The sequence below is a fragment of the Salvelinus fontinalis genome, chromosome 32 (assembly GCF_029448725.1).
Source record: "Salvelinus fontinalis isolate EN_2023a chromosome 32, ASM2944872v1, whole genome shotgun sequence".
Classification (NCBI taxonomy): Eukaryota; Metazoa; Chordata; class Actinopteri; order Salmoniformes; family Salmonidae; genus Salvelinus; species Salvelinus fontinalis.
This window is the reverse complement of record NC_074696.1, coordinates 36,478,343-36,495,629: the sequence shown is the minus strand read 5'-3', so window position 1 is coordinate 36,495,629 and position 17,287 is coordinate 36,478,343. Positions and strand designations below refer to the sequence as shown.

General features: G+C 48.1%; 1 protein-coding gene across 1 annotated transcript; it reads right to left on the bottom strand.

The window, feature by feature from the left end:
* Window positions 1-1,938: 1,938 nt before the first annotated feature.
* Window positions 1,939-5,989, bottom strand: LOC129831206 (DEP domain-containing mTOR-interacting protein-like). The gene is made up of 5 exons (XM_055894331.1): window positions 4,804-5,989; window positions 3,842-3,973; window positions 3,645-3,715; window positions 3,389-3,493; window positions 1,939-3,208 (listed from the first exon to the last, which is right to left on the bottom strand). Exons 1-5 carry the CDS (start codon window positions 4,820-4,822, stop codon window positions 3,080-3,082), a joined length of 456 nt encoding a protein of 151 aa, XP_055750306.1. The 5' UTR covers window positions 4,823-5,989; the 3' UTR covers window positions 1,939-3,079.
* Between the last annotated feature and the right edge of the window lie 11,298 nt (window positions 5,990-17,287).

The following is a 17,287-nucleotide window of genomic DNA, read 5'->3' as shown; positions in this document are numbered from 1 at the left end:
CAGCCGGAGCCTTCCGCCAGCCCGGATCAGCCGGATCCGTCAGCCAACCATGAGTCATCCAGCCAGGATCCGTACCTCAGTCCGGAGCTGCCGTCCCTCAGTCCGGAGCTGCCGTCCCTCAGTCCGGAGCTGCCGTCCCTCAGTCCGGAGCTGCCGTCCCTCAGTCCGGAGCTGCCGTCCCTCAGTCCGGAGCTGCCGTCCCTCAGTCCGGAGCTGCCGTCCCTCAGTCCGGTGCTGCCGTCCCTCAGTCCGGTGCTGCCCCTTAGTCCGGTGCTGCCCCTTAGTCCGGTGCTGCCCCTTAGTCCGGTGCTGCCCCTTAGTCCGGTGCTGTCCCTTAATCCAGTGGGGTTAAGGGGAAGGATGGCCATTGGGAGGAGGCTACGGAGGCGGGTAGTGACTATGGTGGGGTGGGGACCCCGACCAGTGCCGGAGCCGCCACCGTGGAAGGAAGCTCACCCAGACCCTCCCCTAGACTGTGTGCTGGTGCGCCCGGAGTTCGCACCTTAAGGGGGGGTTATGTCACGCCCTGGCCTTAGTATTCTTTGTTTTCTTTATTATTTTAGTTAGGTCAGGGTGTGACATGGGGAATGTTTGTGTTTTGTTTCGTTTTTGGTGGTTATATGGAAAAGGGGGGTGTTGGGTTTAGTTTATGGGTTTGTGTTGAGTGAATGTTTCTAGGTATGTCTATGGTTGCCTGAGTGGTTCCCAATTAGAGACAGATGTCTTTCATTTGTCTCTGATTGGGAGCCATATTTTAGGCGGCCATAGGCATCATGTTTTTGTCGGGTCATTGTCTAGGTCTGTGTCTGTGTCTAGGTTGCATGTTTGCATTTCGTTCGGTTCTAGCTTCACGGTCGTCTATTTGTTGTTTTGCTTCGTTCGTTTTCTCCTAAATAAAGAGAAGATGTCTTTTTTACATGCTGCGCCTTGGTCCTCTCTCTCTCCCATGGTCAATCGTGACATAACCCCTGTAATGCCCTCAAGAGTTATCTTAACCTACATTTCCTACACTAACTGGCGCGAAGCTGGATATGTTTGTATCCCTCTATTACTCTGTAGTGATAGCAGCCCTAATAATAATGCAGGAAAAAATATATAATGCAGGGAAAAAGCTTGTAGTTTGTTATTGGCTATGTACTCTTATAATCTCCACTGGGCACAGCCAGAAGAGGACTGGCCACCCCTCAGAGGCTGGTTCCCCTCTAGGTTTCTTCCTAGGTTCCTGCCTTTCCACAACGTTTTTTTCTAGCCACCTTGCTTCTACATCTGCATTGCTTGCTCTTTGGGGTTTTAGCCTGGGTTTCTATATAAGCACTTTGTGACATAAGCTGATGTAAAAAGGTCTTTATAAAAAATGTGATCGATTGATTGTAATATTATTGTGGCAAATGTGACATCAAACAAACATGATGACAAAACCAAAAAACATATTAAAGTACTGAAAAAGCTTGTAAAAGAGATTTGGATATTCATTCAATGAGATCCAATTTGCGAATATGAGTTGTATATGTGGTACATACTGCCACCTGGTGGTCAGAGCCATATGGAATCTATGGCTCTGTTTACGTTTTTGAATGTTGTTCCATGTACTGTATAGTTCATTATCCCATCTACGATATTATAGCACCATGCTCTCCTTGACCAGATATTATGTCCACTTAATCTATGAATGCCAATGTGATCCTGTCGATCATGATCTTCAAGGTCATTTCTTATTTTATTGCAGTTTAAAGTACCTGTCATGGTTCAATACATGCTGTTACTTTATTGCCATTAGATTGAAGCAGAGTAAAGATTCTAGCCATAATCTTGATGTTGCTAAAATAATTTGCTTAATTTGATGTGATTCCTTTTTTTTTTAAGATTGTAAAATGTATTATTTGCAAGTGATGAATCATATCATAAACATTGATACATTGAAATACACATTTGCTGATATTTTGAATTGAATTACTTTATTTTATTAATTCATTGGCTAATTGAAATATTTACACACTGATCAAACACTAACACAAATGTAGATACTCCTTGCTGGCCTGGCTGCACTAATACCTTCTAAAGATCAGTTGATCATAGCAAATGTATAGGGTCAGGCTACAGTATATGGCTATATACTAGTACACATCCTTAGTGCTTTTGGTCCTTCATACCTTATGTTGGACCATGTGATCATGCATTACACTTGAAGTATTCTACAAAATCCACAATATCACTGCTATAATCTATCTATTTCACTTTGACATAATACATTCATTTGTTATTTCAAAAATAAAAAATGATTAACATATTGATAGGCTACTACTGATTGATTATTTGAACTTTTGTCAGTATTGTGGGTTTCCAAAAACATTGCAATGGAATCAGATTTGTTTTATTTGATTTGAGAAACCAAGATGACATCCAGGCCTTTTTATGCTGCTCGACACTATGTGGTCTGCAGTTTGACAGTATTGTGCTATTTTCAGGCCAATATAAATACAATGGTTAAATTGCTCCTGCTACCAAACTTAAGAATTCAATGCCAAACATATTCAAAGCAAAATGCCAAGATAATTCAACAAAACAACTTATATTTAAAAACACCTCTGCCATGTCAGAAAGCATGGAGTTGTTTACAATATGTGCCACCTCACTTATCAACAACACCCTAAATACTTGTCTTTCTAGGAAGGAACCCTCCATTGGAGCATAGGAGGGAGTGGATGGAAAAGCAAACAGCAGGGGGATGGCAATGAGTAGGCGCACAGGTCAAAAGTCTAAACCGCCTCAAGAGAACAAAAGCACAAGCTGGAACCATGTTAACCACGGAACACTGGTCAGTCTCGGACTGATGATGTAAACACACGTCTTCACAGTGGGGCTCATTGGGGGTCGCTGTGGGGTCGCTGTTTCTGTGACCCTCGTCTCAGGTCGATGATGTAGCTAAGTCCATTTCGCTCCATATCAAGGTCATAAGGTTTCTATGGATTTATTTGGGCCAATACAGTCCACATTCTTACTCTAAGCTTTCCGCCTCCAAGAGCCAATGGGTGACTGAGACCTTAAGCTGACTGTAACCGAATACAATACAACCTCATCCTCAACAATCAGACTCCTCCATAATCTCCATGACCACGGTTCGTTTTCCAGTGAGGATGAGGTTTCTGACCATCTTGTAGTCCAGAGACAGGACGTTCAGACCATTAACAGAGACCACAAACTGGCGCACCTGGAAAACAGACTTTGGTCAAATATTGTACGTACTGAAGATCATTTATGAGAGCTGCATACAGCAGAGGAAGACGTTTATTGCGTACCCATCTAATAATATTGATTTGACAAAGCTATCAACCCGGAGGCACTGGAGCTGCTCTTTACACTACATGTCCCACAATGCCATGGTACTCACCTTCACTCCTACTACTGCTGCAGGCCCACTGGGGTCCACTGCCTGGATGTGACATGGCCTACTCCCCCTGACCACAAATCCCCAGCCCACCGCATCACCCACAATCTGGATATAGATTGATCAGATTACTTAAAAAGAAAATAGTCAGTAAAATCACAAATATAATGTACTCGTGAAAAACGTTATGGATTTGAATGATATTTGGTTGAGTTTCATGCTTTTGGCATGAATAAGAGATAACACTGTGGTAACGTACTGTAAACGTCCTCTTTATGTATGGGCTTCCTGGTCTCTGCAGCTCCTCTGGACTCACTTGTCTCTTCAGCACTGTCAATGGAACAAACACTTAATTAGCAAGTTCTCAGTGTAATCATGAACAGTGGTGTTTATATTGAATCTGTACAGTAGAGAGGACATGATACAGCTTTAGATTAAGACCAAAGAGACTCTTACCTGATTTGGGGTTTGACAGCACAGGTGAGGTAGGGGTAAGCGTGGGGCCTCTGTTATAATACCCAATGTTGCCACTACTAAGACTGTTATCATGCGCCCCAGACACCATCTTTCTTTCCTTGGATGGAGTGACTGAGAGGAGAAGAATAATATATAGAGATATCGCACGGAGAGAACATAGACATGTTGTATAATTGAGAGTGATTGACAAAGTGTACTGAGAGGAAAAAACACTAATAACAAAAGGAAGCCATGTTATTCATTATGAAATTTCACACACACATTCAGAACTGTTTACTGTGCTGTAGTATCTACAGTAGAACACATCAAACACACACCACATACCTGCCTCCCATTTCATATATGAGTGTTTTGAAAGAACTAAGCGTCTGCTGTTAATCAAATATAGCCACACAATGTGCTGTATCAACACTCCCTGACCTGATTGATATCACAATAACACTTCCTGACAAGCTAATATTTATGTACCAGCCTATCCATGTAGCTATGGATACTGCACTTAGCTACATAACAATCACCAGCATACATTATGGTGGCACATAAAATAAAGGTAGAATTCACCCCCAGTCAAACTCAATGCAATAGTGCTTTAATCTATGTTCTGTATCTCTTCTAATTTATAGTTTAATATAATTGGACTGATCTATCATTTGTCATCAATAAAATTGTTCTCAATCTCTCCAAAATAACAAATAAATGTGATCATTTAAAAATACTTAGTAAGAGCCCAAGTACAAGTGAAAACAGTTCCACATTTACTTGTTATACCATTGTATTCACAACACTCATAAAGGTGAACTTAACAAGAGACACAATAATATATTGCAAGTAGCAAGTAAACCTAAAACAATTTCAGTTTCAATTTCAGTTTCAATTTCAATTTCATACCTAAAATCAACACTTTTCACATATTTGCCTCACATAATAAAAGTAGCCCTTACCAGCTGTCCGAGGTCCCATAATACAATTAAATCCACTTCAAAGTGCCAAGTAACTTGGGAAGTTGCTGTCTACTATTTCTGATGCTGCAGTCAGCTATGGTGCTCCGGTGTAAATGTTAAATGTTAACCCCCAGAAACATTCTAGGCTGGCTTGGAGGGAGAGGGAGGAGTTGAGGGATGCCTTGTTGCCAGGCTATCCCAGGGTAGGAGATAAGAGCTGAGAAAGGCATTGGGATCACTAATGTTCTAATGGAGGTAGGGACAGACACAGTGGAGTTTTCCACTGGTCACTGTGGTCAGGCAAGATGGAGTGGAATGACTGGATATTCTCTGTTACACATACACATACGCACACATAAACACACACATACACACACATTCTCTGTCATGGTAAATGTATGAGAGACGTGGACAGCGGGAAGGTTCAACAACATCAACAGCAACAACATCCACAATGACAAATAGACAAACAAACTGCTGATAATGACCTAGTGATAATGGCATTCTGTGAGATAAATCAAGAACATTCCTAGCTGTTGACAGCATGAGGTATTTGCTTCTACAAATACAATATTCAACGTATTTACCCAATTATATAACAGGCCTATATAATACCATTGGTCATTTGAAAACAAAGAACCTACAGGAAATTTAAGAGCAGTAGCAAATAGAACAAAATAGGATCAAACATACTTGTTTCTGGAAACAAAAGAGTCCATGTGTTTGCTGATTGTCATTGAGGTCAATGAACCTGTTCAACACTTTTTAAAACAATATGATACAGTCATCCTGCTGTATAGTTTACTATCACTGTCCTAGATTATGTGGACTATATCTGTAACGAGTATCACTGAAGGTGGCCTCCCTTCCTGTTCGAGTGGCGCTCGGCGGTCGTCGTCGCCGGTCTACTAGCTGCCACCGATCCCTTTTTCCTTTTCGTTTGGTTTTGTCTAATTGATTTCACCTGTTTATTGTTTGGTTGTTAGGGTGGTGTTATTTAAGTTCGTTTAGCCCGTTTATGTTTGTGCGGGCTTGTTTCTCTGTTTGTATGTTGAGGTTGCTATTTTTCATTGGGGTTTTTCCACAGACTGGATTTATGTTTCCAGTTTTGGACTTTATTCAAGTTGGAGTTGTACGCCAATGTTTTTTGACGTTACCAGTTGTATTTCTGGTTGGACATTAAAGAGTGGTTTTCCCCGTTACCTTTGCTCTCTGCGCCTGACTCCTTACCTTTGTCCTCATCAATTGTAACAGAAGCCCGCACCAATATAATGGAGCCAGCAGGAGCAGCGACCACCCCTCTCCCCACGATGGAGGAGAGAGTCCTTCATCACACGTCCATCCTTCATCGCATTGGATCAGCTATGGATCTTATGATGGAGAGGATGGATCGTTGGGAGAGGAGTGGTCTCCCTACAAACCCACCTCCTGCCCTCCCTCCAGCACCATTACCATCTCCTCCAGCGGGACCCGGTACCAGCGCGTTGCGTATTACGCCTCCAAGCCAGTACGATGGAGCGGCGGCGGGGTGCCAGGGATTCCTGCTACAATTAGACCTGTACCTGGCCACCGTCCGACCAGCTCCCTCGGATGAGGAGAGCGTGAGTGTCCTCGTCTCCTGCCTGACGGGTAGAGCCCTAGAGTGGGCCAATGCGGTCTGGAACGGGGCCGACTCAGCGAGGGGCCACTACCCGGAGTTCACCCGCCGTTTTCGGGCCGTGTTCGATCACCCTCCAGATGGCCGAGCGGCGGGTGAGAGATTGTTCTATCTACGACAGGGGACGAGGAGCGCGCAGGACTTCGCGCTGGATTTCCGGACCTTGGCCGCTGGAGCAGGGTGGAACGACAGGGCCCTGATAGACCATTACAGGTGTAGCCTGAGAGAGGACGTCCGCAGAGAGCTGGCTTGTCGGGACACTATGCTAAGTTTGGATGAACTAATAGACATGTCTATCCGGTTAGACCATCTGCTAGCTGCTCGCGGACGTTCTGAAAGGGTCCTGTTCGTTTCATCTCCTGACCCTCCTGTTCCCATCCCGATGGAGCTAGGAGGGGCAGCATCTAGGGAGATCGGAGGAGGCTCCTCCTGTACCAGTTGTGGCCGAAGAGGGCACACTTCCGGTCGGTGCTGGAGGAGTTCATCTGGGAATCGAGAGGGCAGGCAGAACACTCCTCGGTCACCTCAGGTGAGTCAGCACCACACTCTCCCAGAGCTTCCTGTTGGTCACATGTTTTTGTTAATATGTTTCCTTAAATTTTTTCCCTCTCTCCAGCATAAGGCGCTAGTCGATTCAGGCGCAGCTGGGAACTTTATAGATATCGGACTCGCTCAGAGGTTGAGGATTCCGTTAGTTAAGGTAGACCCCCCTTTTCCTGTGCACTCCTTAGATAGTCGACCGTTAGGGTCAGGGCTGGTCAGGGAGTCCACAATTCCTTTGGAGATGATTACGCAGGGGAATCATAAGGAACGGATTAGTCTGTTTCTTATCGATTCACCTGCGTTTCCGGTGGTGCTGGGGATTCCTTGGCTGGCTATTCACAATCCGACGATTTCGTGGAAACAGGGAGCTCTACAGGGGTGGTCTGATGAGTGTTCAGGCAGGTGTGTAGGAGTTTCCATCGGTGCGACAACGGTGGAGAGTCCAGACCAGGTTTCCACCGTGCGCATTCCCGCTGAGTATGCCGATTTGGCTATCGCCTTCAGTAAAAAGAAGGCGACCCAATTACCTCCCCATCGACAGGGGGATTGCGTGATAAACCTCCAGGTAAACGCTGCACTTCCCAGGAGTCATGTGTATCCTTTGTCCCAGGAGGAGACGTTGGCTATGGAGACATATGTCACGGAAGCTCTGGGACAAGGATTCATTCGGCCCTCCATGTCACCCGTCTCCTCGAGTTTCTTTTTTGTGAAGAAAAAGGATGGTGGGTTGCGTCCGTGTATTGATTATCGAGGTCTCAATTCCATCACGGTGGGTTTTAGTTACCCACTACCTCTCATCGCTACGGCGATGGAATCATTCCACGGAGCACGGTTCTTCACGAAACTGGATCTCAGGAGCGCGTATAATCTGGTGCGTATTCGGGAGGGAGATGAGTGGAAAACCGCGTTTAGTACTACATCGGGCCATTATGAGTACCTCGTCATGCCGTACGGGTTAAAGAATGCTCCAGCTGTCTTTCAATCCTTTGTTGACGAGATTCTCAGAGACCTGCACGGACAGGGTGTGGTGGTGTATATTGACGATATTTTGATCTACTCCGCTACACGCGCCGTGCATGTGTCTTTGGTGCGCAAGGTTCTTGGGCGACTGCTGGAGCATGACCTGTACGTGAAGGCGGAGAAATGTGAGTTTTCTAAACAAGCCGTTTCCTTCCTGGGTTACCGCATTTCCAGCTCGGGGGTGGATATAGGGGGTGACCGCGTAAAAGCCGTGCGTAATTGGCCGACTCCGACCACGGTAAAGGAGGTGCAGCGGTTCTTAGGGTTTGCCAATTACTACCGGAGGTTTATCCGGGGTTTTGGTCAGGTAGCAGCCCCTATTACCTCACTACTGAAGGGGGGGCCGGTGCGTTTGCAGTGGTCGGCAGAGGCAGACAGGGCCTTCTGTAGGTTGAAGGTGCTGTTTACCGAGGCGCCAGTGTTGGCGCATCCGGACCCTTCTTTGGCGTTTATAGTAGAGGTGGACGCATCCGAGGCTGGGGTTGGAGCGGTGCTCTCACAGCGCTCGGGTGTGCCACCAAAACTCCGCCCTTGTGCTTTTTTTCCGAAAAAACTCGGGCCAGCGGAGCGGAATTATGATGTGGGGGATAGGGAGTTGTTGGCTATGGTTAAAGCCCTGAAGGTGTGGAGACACTGGCTTGAGGGGGCTAAGCACCCTTTCCTCATCTGGACTGACCACCGTAACCTGGAGTATATCCGATCAGCTAAGAGACTGAATCCGCGTCAGGCAAGGTGGGCCATGTATTTCACCAGATTTCGTTTTACGATCTCGTATCGACCAGGTTCCCTTAACACTAAGGCCGACGCGCTGTCTCGCCTCTATGACTCAGAGGAGCGGTCCATCGATCCTACTCCCATCATTCCGGCGGCCAAGTTGGTGGCACCGATAGTATGGGAGGTGGACGCGGACATCGAGCGGGCGTTAAGGGAGGAACCTGCGCCTCCACAGTGCCCGGAGGGGCGTAGGTATGTACCGCTCGCTGTTCGTGATCAATTGATTCGATGGGCTCATGGTATACTCTCGTCAGGTCACCCGGGTATTTCGAGGACAGTGCGAGGTCTTAGGGGGAAGTACTGGTGGCCCACCTTGGAGAGGGATGTGAGATTCTATGTCTCTTCCTGTTCGGTATGCGCTCAGAGTAAGGCTCCTAGGCACCTGCCTCGAGGGAAGTTACAACCCCTCCCCGTTCCACAACGGCCGTGGTCCCATCTTTCGGTAGATTTTCTGACTGACTTACCTCCATCTCAGGGGAACTGTCACGCCCTGGCCTTAGTATTAGTGGTTTTCTTTATTATTTTAGTTAGGTCAGGGTGTGACATGGGGAATGTTTTTGTTTTGTTGGTTTTGGGTGTTGTTTATGGTAAAGGGGTTGTGTATAGTATATGGGTTTGTGTGGAGTACAGGTTTCTAGTATTGTCTATGTATGTTTAGTTGTCTAGGAGAGTCTATGGTTACCTGAATGAGTTCCCAATTAGAGACAGCTGATTTCGGTTGTCTCTGATTGGGAGCCTTATTTAGGGTAGCCATAGGCTCTCATTGGTTGTGGGTAATTGTCTATGTAGAACGTTTGTAGCCTGTCTGTATGTGCACAACGTTTGTAGCTTCACGGTCGTTTTGTTGTTTTGTTAGTTTGTATAGAGTTTTGTGTCGTGTTCATCTTCGTGTTGTTAAATAAAAGAAGATGGCTTATTTTCCAACTGCTGCATTTTGGTCCGTCAATCCACCACACGATCGTGACAGAATTACCCACCATAGGACCAAGCGGCATGACCAGCGGCAACAGGAGCAATACAAGGATTTATGGACATGGGAGGAAATTTTAGACCGGGAGGTACCAGGAGAATATAACCGCCCCAAAGCTGAGCTGGAGGCAGCGAAAGCAGAGAGGCGGCGATATGAGGAGCTAGCTCGGAGGCAGGAAAAGGAACCTACAAAGGATCTGGGTTACACTACGTGGGAGGAGATCGACAGGTGGGCGATCAACCCAGGGAGAGTGCCGGAGCCCGCCTGGGATTCTCTGGCGCAGTGCGAGGAGGGATACCGGCGAATGGAGGCAGCACGACGAAGCGGTAGGAAGCCTGTGGGAAAACCCAAAAAATTTCTTTGGGGGGGGCTTAAAGGGAGAGTGGCGAAGTCAGGTAGGAAACCTGCGCCTACTCCCTGTAATTACCGTGGAGAGCGAGAGTACGGGCAGACACCGTGTTACGCAGTAGAGCGCACGGTGTCTCCTGTACGTGTGCATAGCCCGGTGCGGGTTATTCCACCTCCCCGCACTGGCAGGGCTAGATTGAGTATTGAGCCGGATGTCATGAAGCCGGCCCTACATATCTGGCCACCAGTGCGTCTCCTCGGGCCGGTTTACATGGCACCAGCCTTACGCATGGTGTCCCCGGTTCGCCTACATAGCCCGGTGCGGGTTATTCCACCTCCCCGCACTGGTCGGGCAACGGGGAGCATTCAACTAGGTAAGGTTGGTCAGGCTCAATGCTCAAGGGAGCCAATACGCCTGCACGGTCCGGTATTTCCGGCGCCACCTCCCCGCCCCAGTTCAGTGCCACCAGTGCCTACACCACGTAACAGGCTTCCAGTGTGTCTCCAGAGCCCTGTTCCTCCTCCACGCACTCGTCCTATGGTGCGTGTCTCCAGCCCGGTATCACCAATTCCGGCACCACGCACTAAGCCTTTTGTGCGTCTCCAGAGTCCTGTGCATCCTGTTGCTGCTCCCCGCATTAGCCCTGAGATGCGTGTCCCCAGTCCGGTACCACCAGTTCCGGCCCCACGCACTAGGCCTAATGTGCGTCCCCAGGGTCCAGTATGCCCTGTTCCTGCTCCCCGCACTAGCCCTGAGATGCGTGTCCCCAGCCCGGTGCCACCAGTCCCGGCACCACGCACCAGGCCTACAGTGCGCCTCAGCCGGCAGGAGTCTGCCGTCTGCACAGCGATGACTGAACTGCTCGTCTCCCCAGCGCCATCTGAGCCATCCGTCTCCCCAGCGCCATCTGAGCCATCCGTCTCCCCAGCGCCATCTGAGCCATCCGTCTGCAATGAGCCTGCAAAGCCGCCCGTCTGCCATGAGCCTGCAAAGCCGCCCGTCTGCCATGAGCCCACTGAGCCGCCAGCCAGACAGGAGCCGCTAGAGCCGCCAGCCAGACAGGAGCCGCTAGAGCCGTCCGTCAGACAGGATCTGCCAGAGCCGCCAACCAGACAGGATCTGCCAGAGCCGCCAACCAGACAGGATCTGCCAGAGCCGCCAACCAGACAGGAGCAGCCAGATCAGTCAGCCAGCCATGAGCAGCCAGATCCGTCAGCTAGCCATGAGCAGCCAGATCCGTCAGCTAGCCATGAGCAGCCAGATCCGTCAGCTAGCCATGAGCAGCCAGATCCGTCAGCTAGCCATGAGCAGCCAGATCCGTCAGCTAGCCATGAGCAGCCAGATCCGTCAGCTAGCCATGAGCAGCCAGATCCGTCAGCCAGCCATGGGCCATCCCTCAGTCCGGAGCTGCAGTCCCTCAGTCCGGAGCTGCCATTCTTCAGTCCGGAGCTGCCCCTTATCCTGGTGCTGCCCCTTATCCTGGTGCTGCCCCTTACCCTGGTGCTGCCCCTTACCCTGGTGCTGCCCCTTACCCTGGTACTGCCCCTGACCCTGGTACTGTCCCTGACCATAGTACTGCCCCTGACCCTGGTACTGCCTCTTACCCTGGTACTGCCCCTTAGTCCGGAACTGCCCCTGAATGCAATGGGGTTAAGGTGGAGGGGGATCGTTTGGAGGAAGCCTAGGAGGTGTTTAGGTACTGTGGTGACGTGGGGACCGCGACCAGAGCCGGAGCCGCCACCGTGGATGGAAGCCCACCCAGACCCTCCCCTAGACTGTGTATGGTGCGCCCGGAGTTCGCGCCTCAAGGGGGGGGTTATGTCACGCCCTGGCCTTAGTATTAGTGGTTTTCTTTATTATTTTAGTTAGGTCAGGGTGTGACATGGGGAATGTTTTTGTTTTGTTGGTTTTGGGTGTTGTTTATGGTAAAGGGGTTGTGTATAGTATATGGGTTTGTGTGGAGTACAGGTTTCTAGTATTGTCTATGTATGTTTAGTTGTCTAGGAGAGTCTATGGTTACCTGAATGAGTTCCCAATTAGAGACAGCTGATTTCGGTTGTCTCTGATTGGGAGCCTTATTTAGGGTAGCCATAGGCTCTCATTGGTTGTGGGTAATTGTCTATGTAGAACGTTTGTAGCCTGTCTGTATGTGCACAACGTTTGTAGCTTCACGGTCGTTTTGTTGTTTTGTTAGTTTGTATAGAGTTTTGTGTCGTGTTCATCTTCGTGTTGTTAAATAAAAGAAGATGGCTTATTTTCCAACTGCTGCATTTTGGTCCGTCAATCCACCACACGATCGTGACAGGAACACTACGATCCTGGTCGTTGTGGATTGGTTCTCTAAGTCCTGCCGTCTTATCCCGTTGCCCGGTCTCCCTACGGCCCTGCAGACTGCGGAGGCATTATTTACCCATGTCTTCCGGCACTACGGGGTGCCCGAGGATATTGTTTCTGATCGGGGTCCCCAGTTCACTTCCAGAATATGGAAGGCGTTTATGGAGCATTTGGGGGTCTCGGTCAGCCTTACATCGGGGTATCACCCGGAGAGTAATGGGCAGGTGGAGAGAGTGAACCAGGAGGTGGGTAGGTTTCTGCGGTCGTATTGCCAGGACCGGCCAGGGGAGTGGTCAAGATACATCCCCTGGGCAGAGATTGCTCAGAACTCACTAAGCCACTCCTCTACCAACATGTCACCATTTGAGTGTGTGTTGGGGTATCAGCCGGTTCTGGCACCATGGCATCAGAGTCAGACCGAGGCTCCTGCGGTGGAGGAGTGGGTACAGCGCTCTAAGGAGACTTGGAGAGCCGTCCAGGAGTCTCTGCGTCAGGCGAGTAGACGGCAGAAGAAGAGCGCTGACCGTCACCGCAGTGAGGCCCCCGTGTTTGCACCGGGGGATAGGGTCTGGCTCTCGACCCGAAACCTGCCCCTCCGCTTGCCCTGCCGGAAGCTGGGTCCGCAGTGTGTAGGGCCATTTAAAGTCCTGAGGAGAATAAATGAGGTGTGTTACCGATTGTTACTTCCTTTTTATTATCGTATTAACCCCTCATTTCATGTGTCTCTCCTCAGGCCGGTGGTAGCTGGTCCCATGCAGGAAGGTGAGGTGCCGGAGGTCCCTCCACCCCCTCTGGATATAGAGGGGTCCCCGGCGTACAGGATAAGGTCCATTCTGGATTCCAGACGCCGGGTGAGGGGCCTGCAGTACCTCGTGGACTGGGAGGGGTACGGTCCGGAGGAGAGGTGCTGGGTCCCGGTGGGGGATATATTGGATCCATCTATGCTGAGAGAGTTCCATCGCCTCCATCCAGATCGCCCTGCGCCTCGGGCCCCGGGTCGTCCTCGAGGCCGGCGTCGGCGCGCTGCGGGAGCTGCGCGTCAGGAGGGGGGTACTGTAACGAGTATCACTGAAGGTGGCCTCCCTTCCTGTTCGAGTGGCGCTCGGCGGTCGTCGTCGCCGGTCTACTAGCTGCCACCGATCCCTTTTTCCTTTTCGTTTGGTTTTGTCTAATTGATTTCACCTGTTTATTGTTTGGTTGTTAGGGTGGTGTTATTTAAGTTTGTTTAGCCCGTTTATGTTTGTGCGGGCTTGTTTCTCTGTTTGTATGTTGAGGTTGCTATTTTTCATTGGGGTTTTTCCACAGACTGGATTTATGTTTCCAGTTTTGGACTTTATTCAAGTTGGAGTTGTACGCCAATGTTTTTTGACGTTACCAGTTGTATTTCTGGTTGGACATTAAAGAGTGGTTTTCCCCGTTACCTTTGCTCTCTGCGCCTGACTCCTTACCTTTGTCCTCATCAATTGTAACAATATCCAAGAGAAAGTTTATTGTATAATTCAATGACAAACCAAGATGATCATCAAACCAAGATGATCATTGACCACACACCAACACTGAGTGCACCATAATCCGTAGTATAACATTAATGACCTCTATTCTGTGGTTCCTTTGCCTGGTTACCTGGCCAGAGAGCAAGATGCAATAGCAATATCTCTTTCCTCTCACATTGCTAAAAGGTAGAGACATCCTCAAATCAAATCAAATGTTATTTACACTGTTGTTACTCACTGTTTATTATCTATGCATAGTAACAACAGTGTAAAAACAAAGGGGGGGGGGGGGGGGGGGGTTATTTGATTAATTGCCCGGGTGGCCATTTGATGAATTGTTCAGCAGTCTTATGGCTTGGGGGTAGAAGCTGTTAAGGAGCCTTTTTGGTCTTAGACTTGGTGTGCGGTAGCAGAGAGAACAGTCACTTGGGTGACTGTAGTCTTTGACAAGTTTTTGGGCCTTCCTCTGACACCGCCTAGTATATAGGTCCTGGATGTCAGGAAGCTTGGCCCCAGTGATGTACGCACTACCCTTTGTAGCGCCTTACGGTCAGATGCCGAGCAGTTGCCATAGCGGTGATGCAACCGGTCAGGATGCTCTTGATCAGGCCTGGGCAATTCCAATCCTCGGGAGCCTGATTGGTGTCACACTTTTGCCCCAGCCCCAGCTAACACACCTGACTCCAATAATCAACTAATCATGATCTTCAGTTAAAAATGAAATTAGTGGGCCTCCCGGGTGGCGCAGTGGTCTAGGGCACTGCATCGCAGTGCTAGCTGCGCCACCAGAGACTCTGGGTTTGCGCCCAGGCTCTGTCGAAGCCGGCCGCGACCGGGAGGTCCGATTGTTAGTAGTTACTATCTTGTCTCATCGCTACAACTCCCGTACGGGCTCGGGAGAGACGAAGGTCGAAAGCCATGCGTCCTCCGAAACACAACCCAACCAAGCCGCACTGCTTCTTAACACAGAGCGCATCCAACCCGGAAGCCAGCCGCACCAATGTGTCAGGGGAAACAGCGAGCACCTGGCGACCGACCTGAGCCCGGCCCGCCACAGGAGTCGCTAGTGCGCAATGAGACAAGGATATTCCTACCGGCCAAACCCTCCCTAACCCGGACGACGCTTGGCCACATTGGCCTAGCGTCGTCCGGGTTAGGGAGGGTTTGGGCGCAGTGCGGCTTGGTTGGGTTGTGTTTCGGAGGACGCATGGCTTTCGACCTTCGTCTCTCCCGAGCCCATACGGGAGTTGTAGCGATGAGACAAGATAGTTGGATACCACGAAAATGGAGAGAAAAGGGTGCTAAAATTAAAAAAAAATGTTTAAAATTGTGTGACATCAATCAGGCCCCCAAGGACTGGAATTGCCCAGGCCTGCTCTTGATGGTGCAGCTGTAGAACTTTTTGAGGATCTGGGGACCCATACCAAATATTTTCAGTCTCCTGAAGGGGAGACTTGTTGTTGTGCCTTCTTCACAACTGTCTTGGTGTGTTTGGACCATGATAGTTTGTTGGTGATGTGGACACCAAGGAACTTGAAACTCTCAATCAGCTCCACTTCAGCCCCATCGATGTTAATGGTGGCCGGTCCTCCTTTCCTATAGAACACAATCAGCTCCTTTGTCTTGCTCACATTGAGAGGTTTTTGTCCTGGCACCCCACTGTATAGAGGTGAGTCATGATCAATAGGCTGATAAAGTCTGATATGGATGACACACTGCCTCTGGTATTTAGAAAACATACAGCTCAATAACTTTATATAGGCCTTATCTTACATACAGATGTACGATCTTCCTTTGATCACTATTCTGTTGCCTCAGCAGGAAATGCAAACTTGTAGGCTATTCAATGCAAACTTGTAGGCTATTGTCCCAACGAAAAATGCATCAACCCCTACAAAAACCTGTCCATGAATTATAAACCACATGATTCACATTTCTTGTTGCTGCAGGATTATTTTCCTTCTGTAGCAAACTAGCACAAATTAAGCTCCTACATCTGTAGACTTAGGTCTCAATTCAATTAAACCCACATGTAGTGCAAAGCTCTTTCCCATATGTCCCCAAATAAAATAACAGAATGTTCCTGGATATTATACTACTAATACTAACAGTTAGGCTCTGCTCAAAGATAGATGCTTCCGGATTTCCAGAAAGGGTAGTGTGTGAGTCACATAAGGCCACTGTTATATAAAGCGCAGTAAGCTGTAAAGTATGTACTATGCTGTATGTGGACTAATGTCCTTCAAGACATGTCTCCGCATGTCAAGATGACCATAAAAGCCTGCACTGAACAGTGACAAAAATATAGAAGATAAGCTAAGTTTAGAGAATTGCAAGATGACAGTACAGTCAACATGATAGTATTACCACATGACTTACTGTTTATCAGCACATGTAATACATTTGAACCACAAATGTAGTTTAAATTTGTCCTTGCTTTGTATCAAGTGTAACAGAGTCCACCCTTACTATAGGCCTACATGATAGCAATGGCAGGCACACAGTGTCATTTCACAGTCCTTTTTTTTTACCATTGCCATTTCAAGTCAGTTGACAGATGGTTGAAGGAATGACACACTTTTTAAGAGACAATGGTTGGTCAGCTGGGTGTAGTGTTGCAGTGTAGCGTTAACAATACCAGGGTTGGTGACCACTGTTACGGTGCTTTTTGTATTAGCCCCATGTGGCTCACTTGGTAGAGTACTTGCAATGCCAGGGTTGTGGGTTGTGGGTTTGATTCCCACGGGGGACCAGTATAAAAATGTATGCACGCACTACTGTAAGTTTCTCTGGATAAGAGTTGTCTGCTAAATGACTAAAATGGACATGTATTATAGATAACATTGCCATCTACTGGCCATAGACTGACTACCAAACCACAACCATTTTGTTGATCATGATTATTGAGGACATCTACATTTGTTTCTAACAATGGACAAGTTAAATAACAAGCAGTCATGATCCAGCCAGACTCATATTTGTAGTCGTACATAAGCAACAGTGCTGTAACAAAGAGCATATGACTGTAGGTTACGCAGAAGTAGAAATTATGACAGTACCACTATTCACCAGCAGAGACAGTATGTTTCAGCATGAGAAGTTCAAGAGTCCCAATGCAGATGGTAGTAGATCATACTGTATTTTTCTGTAAATTCAAATCATTGTCAGATTTAGACTTGGTAAATTATTTGGAAAAAGACCAATTTTTAATCAAACTGTCGACGCTACAGCACCAAAGTGCAAATTTGTTTAAAACGGAAATTTGCAGTTGCTACATTTTTTACTTAAAAATTGATGATACAGTTGAAGTCGGAAGTTTACATACACCTTAGCCAAATAAATTT

Bases quoted from the DNA above. Each gene is read 5' to 3' on its own strand.
- LOC129831206 (XM_055894331.1), bottom strand. The intron at 3,716-3,841 runs GTAAGAGTCTCT...TTCCATTGACAG, and splicing joins GCTGTCAAACCCCAAATCAG to TGCTGAAGAGACAAGTGAGT. The intron at 3,209-3,388 runs GTGAGTACCATG...TCTGTTTTCCAG, and splicing joins CAGCAGTAGTAGGAGTGAAG to GTGCGCCAGTTTGTGGTCTC.